This window comes from Halyomorpha halys, unplaced genomic scaffold (genome assembly GCF_000696795.3).
Source record: "Halyomorpha halys isolate HHAL.00 unplaced genomic scaffold, Hhal_1.1 Scaffold398.1, whole genome shotgun sequence".
Taxonomy (NCBI): Eukaryota; Metazoa; Arthropoda; class Insecta; order Hemiptera; family Pentatomidae; genus Halyomorpha; species Halyomorpha halys.
Genome location: NW_027109697.1, coordinates 16812 through 27589, shown reverse-complemented (window position 1 = coordinate 27589; position 10778 = coordinate 16812). Strand labels below are relative to the sequence as shown.

Below are 10778 nucleotides of genomic sequence, written 5' to 3'. Positions count from 1 at the left end.
AGCCATATAGGACAACATACCTGTCCAAATAAATAAGTTGAATAGACAGAAACAGCGGAAACGCGTAAGAGTGGGGACCACCTCCTCCCCACTCTTCCGCAGACAAAGCAACGGCTATTTAAAACGATTTCAAATATGAAAAAATGTTTGTTGTTTTTATATACATCTCATGTACATTTTTTTAGCTTTATATTTTAGGTATTTTTGTATGAAACTATTGCTCTTGCCTTTGTTACTTGTTTTTTATTCTTTTCATTGTATCTTTTTATTTTTAGTTCTATCATTTTATCTTAACATAGTTTCATTTTGTATCTTTTTAGCCCTGATGAAGCCCTACAAAGTGGGGCGAAACGTTGGAAAATAAAATAGTTGTTAACTATTTTCGTTTCACTTGTGACCGCAACCCTGACCATCTTCCTATATATCAATTTTTACGGTCAACTATTTACATATATACAAAATTAGTTTTAATTGAATTATATTTAAACCTCTGTTGATTTAATTATTATTACGATTACAGCACCACCTTTGAGCAACATGATGGTCGGCATGAGGCCTCCCGGTCCACCTCCTGGCCTGCCTCCGCGACTGATGGGTATCAGGCTACCTCCAGGCCCTCCTCCGGGACTGCCACCACGACTGCTGCCCAGCCGCCTGCCGGGGAGCCTCCCCACCCCCAACGTGCTGACTGCTGCCCCTCAGCTGATCAGGAAGGAGGGAAGTCAGTCAATAACCAAAGGTGCCACCATAGAGGCCAAAGCCCAAATAAGGTTTGTATTGAAATATTTTTTGGAAGATCATTGATTGACTATGTGTAGTAATGGGGTGTATAAAAAAAAAATCCGTTTTATCAAATTCAAGATTTCAAAGGACAAAATATTTTAGTCCTATTTAATACTTAATAATCCCTTCAGAGCATTCTCTAAGCTTGTTTAATCCATTCGACTTCTTAAAAAAAAAGCCTCAGTTTAGTTATTTATTTCAAAGAAGAAACATGACAGTGTCCTCCGAAATTCTTGTAATTTTAAGACATTACTGGAAAAAAAATTTCACAGCCGCTGAAGCAACTCATGAAATCATTAAATATGAAGGGGAAGGTGTCCTTGACCAGCGCACTGTATGGCATTGGTTTGAAAAATTTAGCAGTGGTGATACAATGTTGGAAAGGGAGAAGGGCTCCGAGGGACCATTAATGGGTATTGATGAGATTCTGCAGGAAGTTGTTGAGTCAAATTCTTCCTCAAGTACTCATGAACTTGTTAAGGAGTGTAGTGTGTCGAAAGATACTAATAAGATAGAAGTCGCCTTCTACTCTCCATGAGGAAGTAGACAGAAGAGCAGTAGACTGGCTCCTGAAATTACTCCTCAGCAATCAGCAATCACTTCCTGTTGAATCAAAGAAAAGTTTAAAAAACTTCATGGGTTCGACCTTCACTGCCTCATCTATGATATAGTTCAGACCTCGCACCATTGGATTACTACTTGTTTCGATCCATGTCCCATTTCCTTCAAGGGAAAAAATTTGATAATTTTGTGGAAGTTGAAATTGCGGTCCAAGATTTCTTTGACAGCTATCCCAAAGAATGGTATTAGCGTAGCATCAAGCAATCGGATAGCAGATGGGTAATGACGGTAGATAACAATGGACTATACTTTGAGTATTAATTATATTTTATATGAAATAAATTATAATACAAATATTTGGTTGAAAAACGGTCATTTTTTTTTTTTTTTTTGTGCACCCCATTATATAACAGGAAGATGGTCCTGGTGTGGCCATAATAACTCAAATAGTAATTAAAATATTTAATGTGAGCTAATATTTTGCCCCACTTTGCACGGCTAACAAAGATGTAAACATCTAAAATATAGTAACAAAGTAAAAAATAGATAATATGAAATAAAAGTAAACTAAGGATAACTAAATATGATTTAAAATTTATATAAAAATGAATAAAGTATATTATTTTATTTATTTATTATTCTTTTTTTTTTTCTTAATTTACTTTGTTCATTTTTATATAAATTATCACATATTTTAAATCATACTTAGCAACGCCTTAGTTTAGTTTTATTTTATATACCTCCATCTTCCGTGTATATGAAATTTTTTTTTTTCTGTCTACTTTGATGTTTCTTTATCTTTTATTAAATTACTTACAGTTTACTTTATTTTCCCTAACTATAATTAGCAGACTCATCAATTTTGAATAGTAATTAGTTTAGTTTATAGTTTTCATTAAAGTAATAAAAAATTGGGGTGAAATAACCGAACTTTTTCTTAATTAGGTAGAAGTTTCACCTTACTACTTCATTTGAACATTAAATAAATTTTAAAAATTCATTTAAATAATTTTTCATTAGAGTGGTTATTGTTCTCTTTTTTTAGTTGGACTTAAGAGAGGATTAGAACTAAGTTTTATTGTACTTAAAAATAATTTATTTGTTGCTATCATGTTTCGTTCTCTGCTCAGGAACCTTACTGCAGATGTAACGAGGTTTGTACCGACTGCTTTGAGGGTAAAGAGAGGAGAGGATAAGCTTATGTTGAGGAAGCAGGAACAACTTCCGAAACCGGAACTTCAACCGAAGCCAGGTGCTACCAAGGATGACGCCTACTCACAATTCATGCGAGAGATGGAAGGCCTTCTATAATTTATATATTGTAATACTTTGATGTATATATGTCTATTCTTAAATAAAGTTAGTTTATTCTCACATTGTATCATAATGAATTAAATCCCTTAATCTATATGCTGAATGTTTTATTACTGATAATGTGTCATTATTCTTTTTGTGCTTACAAACTTTCATAGTGTTAAGGCCACTAAGTCATCTTTATGTTTTATTAATTTTATTGTAAAATAATTAAATCACATTTCAAACAAAACCTATTTTTTAAAATTTATTTTATTTAATATCAGATTGGCCTGGTTAATGTAACATAACCGTACATGAACTCTCCTACAAAAAGTATTTGAAATATATTCATGGATGTTTATATCATGAAATGTATACATATATATTGATCATCTCTCATTGTAATATTGCAGATCTCTTAATTGCTATAATAAACATTAATTAATCTAGTGTGGTGCATTTATCACACAACTTTCACTTATCATCCTCAAAGGCAAGAAATTCAAACAAAATTTTTTATTATTTAACTAATAAAATTTGTATTTAAAGGTATTTTGAGATTTAAAAAACTTTATTCTTTATAGAATACAATAGTTTAACTAAAGATAACAAAGTCATGTTCATGTGATAGAGGACAGGAGAGACTGGGAATGCTCAGTTATCTCCAATTATCCAATCTCTCTAAACTGCTGTATTTTTCTCCTATGGTTACTTATCAAATTATTTCCTAGTTCCACTTTTTTATTTCTATTAACAATGAGAGTTAGTTAATTATTTGTATTTAACAAAATTAAAGGTTCTTAAGAGGAAGGTGTTTTGAAAATTTTGAATTTGATTAAATCAGAAACAAACTACTAAAGTTAATTAACAAGATCCGAAACAATGTATTTACACCGAATCGATAGAATTCTAAATTATACAACATTAAACAAGAGTTAATTATTTAATTCAAAGGTTGGGGAAATACATTAATTAATTAAAACACGGAGAGTACTTATAGTCATCTGTGAGCAGTTCTAAAGTTCCAATTCAAATAACTCATCCAGAGGCTTGCGCATGCATGAATTCACCTTGTAGCAAATGTGTAGAAGCACCTTGATTGATGTGCTGTCATTATGAATAATAATGAAATAAGAGGAGAAAAAATAGAAACCAATTGATTAGATAATTTTAATTACAAAATAATCTTTACATAAATGTTTATATTTTTTAATCACAGAAGGAAAAATTTTTCCTAATACACAATTCATAATATAAAAAATTATATGCATACATTCTTCATCATTCATTACAATAAAGATATTTACACTTTCATACACCCATACATTTCAGAATTACAGGGCTATATTTAGTCCATTTTAAGGATTCAGTGCATTTTGAATCCTTTATAACTTTTTTGAGACTCCTATCTGCACAATATAATTGTATTTCCTATTAAATAGAAATAGACATAAATCTTTTTCATAAATAAAATATTACTCTTAGGAAAATAATGCTATCCAGGTACAAAAGAACGACTAAATAGGAAAATAAAATATGGTTAAGGAAGATAACAGGTGTCTAATTACAGTTAGATTCTCGTTTTCTCTCTTCTATGTAAGAGTAGATCTGACGCGAGTATATCACATGAAATGTTTACTTATTTTATTCTATTTTTATTGTTATCTTCTAAGTCGCCATTTGAGCGCCAGGTAGAAAGCAAGCCTGTAAAAATGAAGACATTTTATAAAACTGTAACAAATTAAAGGCATAATTATATATATTATGTACTGACTATATGTGATTTAGAAGGAAATTGCCCAAGTTTTTCTCCAACCCAGATCATCACTAATAATATAGATACCTATGTATAAATGTAATATACAAATAATTACAATACAATCCAGTGAATAAATCTTTAGAAGTTGGGTAGGTAGCTCAGTGAGTAAGGCACTGTGAAGTGAAGAGGCAGAGGCTTCAATCAAGTGTTACCAGAGAGAGTCAGTGAGGCTTCCAATCAATTAAGAAGATGCTGAGAGAGTATTCAATAGAAGAATGGAATGGAGGGTGGTGGTGTTCAAGGGAAAAAATGAAGAAGTTTCGTTTAGTTAAGATTAAAAACCAGATAGTTCTTCCCAGAATAAAGGGTCTGACAGATCCGAACAGTAGGGGTATTCATGATCTTTGGTTTACCATGTTAAAGGGAGAAATATTTCCTTCTTTTACTATGTTAAAACGTTATAACATATAACATGGTTGAGAGTCTGTTACTAGGTCTTTGAAATGGAGAATGACGCAGACCAGCAACGGACCATGATCACAAGCAACAGACCAGCTGAGCTTGTGATCATCTTCTTTGTTGTCATAGTAACAAGAAATGTAGTATCATACATGTTACTTGCTCGTGTTTAGATTGTGCCAGTACTGTTTCGGATGTTTTTACAACTAAAAAAGCAATGTATGACAATAATTGTAATGTAATGACAGTTATCAATTAGCTCATTTTGATTCTCTTCCTCTCAATTTAGAAAATCAACAAGACACTCAGGGACCATATTTTTACACAACTTCCTCTTTAGGTATGTTGTAATAAATTACTTTAATCAAAAGTTAGAAGTAAACAATAACATGAAGTTTAGGAAGGAAAGGTTATAAAACAAGATGCTCAGAAAATTCGCAAGGAGCTCTTATGCATTTAACATGACTTTAAATAGGGCTACTCACAATTCTATGCTTATAAAGTTTAACATGGTAAAACATTTTACATTTAACACAAAATCATGAAAGCTCCTAGTATAACAGTACACAGAGAGTTCTGGATAAAACTACAGAGCTTTGGAGAGAACATTGACTCCTTTCCTCCCACACATGTTGGATCTGAAGAGTCTCTGATACTGTAAAGCAAGTTGAAAAAACGCACAGGAAGGATACCAAGCCAAATTTTTGGGGAAAACCAGGATAGTCCTCACCGAGTTGAACTTCCTCTGTCTTCTAAAAGAGAAACCAGGGGTGCTGGACAAAGCTAATGATGAGAAGGAGGCAGCTGAATAGATGCAGCAGGACAAGGTGTAGCCCTAAACTGCACCGTAGATATCTTCTTTTTTAAAATTGTTTTTCCCAAAATTAAACTATTTACCGACAAAATTGTAAAATAAATATTTATGAATAAGTTGCTCTTTATTGAATATCTACGCACTAATCTACTACTGCCACGTTCCGTATGCCAAAAATGGCCAAAAAACATACATAGATTTTACCAATTTTGTTAATAAGAATCTTCTCAAACCAAGGAAATAAGAAGCCAATTCAAACCTATTATATGTCTTTTTATATTAAAAAGCTAACTTAAAAAAGTTTGGTATGATTCTCACCTGAAGAAGCAGAGGCTGAGGAAAAGATCAAAAAGCGGCGTGATCAGAGGCGTCTTGTCAAGGTCTAAGAAGTGGAGGACGACCTTGGGATCCCTGAAGTGGCACGGGTCGAGGTCCAGCTCGCAGCTGAGGAGGTCCCGGTCCATCCCAAAGACTGTCAGGACGACGGAGACCACTCCTGCTCTCATGAAGGATGTCCTTACCAGGTGGACCATCATTGTAGGCATCGTTCTTGCGAAGTCGAAGCCGTACTGGGCCAATCCGAAGAATGGTGCCATGGTCATCGGTCCGACCGCAGCTCCGTTCTATGGGCAGCATTAATACATTTTTAAAACTTATAGAAATATATTAAACAGTTATATTATACAGTTTATTTTTTTTGTTAGATAATGATAATTATACTGCAGCAGCCTACAGCTGCCTATAGGTTACGGACTAAATCATAACTACTTGCGAGTTGCGAGAGCCATTATAGCTCAATCTGGTGACGCAGCGGCCAAGACGTGAACCATGATCAAAAGATAATTGTCTTAGGTTAGTATGTATTAATTTCTTTTAAATACATTCAATCTGCAATAATGATGCAATGTATTGTTATAATAATAAATATATTCTTTGAATAAATAAATTTTCATTTTTTTAAAACTTCATTGAAGATAGAATCTACCACAAATTAAGGATTAGTGTTCAAATATTCATTCATACAATATACATATATAAATAATCTCTGTTCTTTCTCAAAGATCTATCTATAGCGAACACCTACAGAACTGGCTATCCTCTCGACTGTAAGCGAATACATTACAGAGAGCAATGACCCCTTCCCCAAATTCTGTTCAATAACCTCTCGGGTACTCCGCAACTAGGACATCAGAGACTGATAATCCATGTTCATATATAATAACAATAATAATAATAAAAAACATATAATGTTCATCGACCACTGTTCCTTGTCCAGTGGGTTGCATGGAGACCAAGTTCTTTGGTGCGGCCCATGTCGCTGCTAACTCTGACATTTTAGGCCAATTGATGGTGCAAGAGGAAGAACTAACACCTTAATCGCTTCCCGCCAGAGAGCATTGCCCATATTATATTGTAAAAATGTTGATTTATTAATTAAATTATAAATAGTTTAATGTTCTTGATATTGAGCTACTACCAAAGTGCCGACGCAGTTGACACATATAGATCAATAAAATCTTCCACTATCTTTTGATAAATCTGGTGTGTTCTTATTGCACGCTAAATGCTACTTATTTCATTGTTCTTATTTCACTTCCTCTATCCTATACTTTTTATTTCTTTCATAAGGATCTGCAGTTAGTTCCTGTAGGACTTACGAACCTTCGCAACTGTAAGCTAGTTTCCTGCAGAGTGAATTTTTCTTCCTGTAAGGACCTGATCCTAGTTGTCCCATAGCTAGCCTTCCCTTTCACGACCGATAGGCTCGTTCCCTACGGAGTGAAGCTTGCACCCTTTGAGTATTTGCGGCTAGTTCCCTTTAACTTTTCCTGTTCATTCATCTCCTTGCCAGAATGAACACGCATTGTCAATGTTTAGAGTACCTCACATTTTCAATTGAAATCAGAACCATTTAATCTAACACAACCAATTCGACTAATAGATCCACTGCCATTCACAAAAAACACTCTGCATGGAAGGATCTAAAGCCAATACTTTAAAGTCATGCTATCAATTACACGACCATAGGCGAATACCTTACGGAGTGTAGTTTCCATGCTGCGGGGAATTAAGAAGCATATATTTAAGAATCGCCTGTTGTACGTTGACACTGCACCACGTTCGATCCTCCAATCATATTATCTCCTGTCTAGCTGATATAATATTGAATCCATATTATCCGAGGTATTCTTATATTAGTACACTGTACCTCTTAAATTGGTGACAGGACTGAACACAGGGTTTACTCAGCATCGTAAGGATATCTGATTGCTATATGAATATAAGAATGTAGATAAAATAACTTACCGTAACTGAGAATATAGCTCCGATTGTGAGCCCCATGGCTTCAGCAACTAAGGATGTCATTATTCCGATCAAACAGAAGAGCGAGAACCTCCCTATTTCCCAGGGCAGTCCTGACAGGGAGTACATCAGTGATAGGTAGAGGATGTTGAGGATCGCCTGAAGCAGGAAACATACAATTAATTAAGTTACATACGTATGAGTGGTTTGTAGATTATAACAATATTACAGCATGCCCCGATACCGTGTGTCAAATCTGGTATTTTTGAAAAATGTCTTATATCTCTTTCTTGATAATGATAATACCTCTAATTTTTTTTTTTATAAAATCGCCAATTAGTCTCAAACTATGGATTAAAATTTATTTTATTTTTTTAGCAAAAAAGCAGATCGTCATTATTGTTTTGGGATGACATCATTTCGACATAAACGTATGCTAGTCTTATGTTTTTTTCGATTTTGTCCCAAATCCACTCTCCCGAATTTCCCCTCTTAGATCCTCTCCAGTGACCCGCTAAACAAATTCACCATTAGACGGCAATGTTAGATCAAACCATTAATAATAGTCACAGCAGTACATTAGTTTAACAAAAAACAAACAAATAAATACATTTTACCAGAACAAAACTAAAACATAGATTCCAAGGAAAATATAATAAAAAGCCGGATAAAAGAAACTCTTGAATGGATAAATAATTAAAAAAATAATAATAATAATACTAATAAAATATTAGCATTAAATAGTAATAAAAATAAAAATTAAAGAATTTTATGGATAACTAAACAGGAAAAAAAAATCTGATTCGATAATTAAAGCTAGTTTAATGTGCTATAAATTATTTTCATAGGAATAGTAGTTTTTATGATATTTGACTAGTAATTATACGTAATTTTAATATATGAAATCAAAAACTGGGGTGAAACAACTTTAATGCTTCTTCCCTTTGAACTGTTGAACTAATATATATTTAAATTTCACTACAATAGGGGTATTCATGATATTGTGTTAAATTTAAAATGTTATACCATGTTAAATGCTATAACTATAGGATTGTGAGCAGCCCTATTTGAAGTCATGTTAAATGGTAAATGCATAAAAGCCTCTAGCGGATTTTCTGAGCAACTTGTTTAGTAACCTTTCCTTCCAAAACTTCATGTTATTGTTTACAACTAAGTTTTGATTACAGTAATTTATTACAACAAGCCTAAAGTATAAGTCTAAAAGTTTGCCTACGGATTGTATTTTTTTTAAAAGTCCAAAACACAAGATAAAAGAAAAAACAAAACACAAGCAACGATTAAGTAACCTAACACAACAAATAAAACGGTGACAAGCTCAGCTGGTCTGTTTCGCGACGTCATTCTCCATTTAACAGACCTAGTAACAGACTCTCAGCCATATTACATGTTATATCGTTTTAACATGCTAAAAGAAAGAAATATTTCTCTATTTAACATAAGTTTTTCCATTTGACATGCTAAACTAAAGATCATGAATACTCCTAATATCGATATCGCAAAAAAATATTTTCTTTTCCAGTGATGTATATTGTTAGATATATATATATAAAAAAAAAAAATTAAGTTTCGCCTAACATTGGCAAACTAAGTTTCTGTCGATTGTTGTTGGGATTGCGCCACAACGAAGCAACCTCGATATCGGTCAGAGGGGCCTGTAGTGGAATATTAATCGATTGTACAAGGATTGTGTCAGCGGTGACTCTGCGCCAACATTGTAGGCTGTCGCAAAGCTAATAAAATATTTTACAACTTTAGAAAATGTTTTCCGAGTGATAAATAAAGCTGCTGGAACGAGAGAGAAATACTTTATTCATTTATCTATGCTGCCTAAATACATTAGGTTGCTATCTCACACAGCATACTTATCAATCCGTAATCGGACATATATACATTACACATACATGATATAATCATAAAAAAAAAAAAGAGATACAATAATAGGATATAATAAACAATTTTTTTCACCCCTACAGTTTCCTTTTACAATTCATTTCGGTCTTTACAACAAATACAAATGTTTCATTCATTCCTATTTTTCTTTCTCATTTCTGCTCCTCCAATTTCACCCTTTCACAATTATTCAAATCACCCGATCAACAAATTCGCTCTCCGGAATTCACCCTCCTAGATCCTCTCTAGTGACCCGCTAAACAAATTCAATATTAGACGGTAATGTGAGATCAGACCATTATTCATAGTCACAGCAGTAGATCAGTCTACCAAGAACAAACAAATAGATACATTTTACGAGAATAAGAATAACACATAGATTAAAAGGAAAATATAATAAAAAAAAACGGTTACAGGAAACACTTTAATGGATAAATAAGTTTAAAAAAAACACACAAAAAAAAATAGTATTAATAAAATAAAATATAATAAATTACTCCAACTAAATAGAGCTACACAAAAATAAACAAAGGCAACAACTACCAACAAGTGTGAAGTCAATTAAAAGTAAGATCTGAATAGTTGGATATAACCATGGATGTGCCATAACCCTGCTCTCCTTCTGAGCAAAAATTACGCTAAGGGGTGTGGATTAGGACACGCCCCTGAAGGCAACTTTACGTTGAAATTAATCGGGATTTCCAATATTAATGTAATTATCTGTAAAACCGTAACGTTTTCTTTATAAAAAAATACTTAGTTACTGTTGTAACGGCTTTTTTAATTCTGTTAATTAGCGCAGTATCCATTAGGCGTTTGATATTCCAGCGAACAGGTTCGTTTTTATTCTTTATTTGTTTTCTTTCCCCTTTCTTTATTTTACTCTTTCCC

The 10778-nt window shown here is 33.1% G+C and overlaps 2 protein-coding genes across 2 annotated transcripts in view; one reads left to right on the top strand and one right to left on the bottom strand.

The window, feature by feature from the left end:
• LOC106682236 (WW domain-binding protein 11) overlaps positions 1-2718 on the top strand; it is an 11861-nt gene extending 9143 nt beyond the window's left edge. Inside the window, exons 9-10 of the mRNA XM_014422983.3 lie at positions 521-770; positions 2475-2718. Coding sequence (XP_014278469.1) covers positions 521-770; positions 2475-2655 — 431 coding nt within the window. The 3' untranslated portion in view covers positions 2656-2718. The remainder of the gene's footprint in view (positions 1-520; positions 771-2474) is intronic.
• A 1078-nt stretch (positions 2719-3796) lies between these two features.
• The window catches only part of LOC106682254 (ATP-binding cassette subfamily G member 4), a gene marked incomplete at its 5' end in the record, with an annotated part of 20880 nt that continues 13898 nt past the window's right edge, over positions 3797-10778 (bottom strand). The window contains 3 exon segments of the mRNA XM_067047865.1: positions 3797-4344; positions 5991-6295; positions 7980-8135. Coding sequence (XP_066903966.1) covers positions 4302-4344; positions 5991-6295; positions 7980-8135 — 504 coding nt within the window.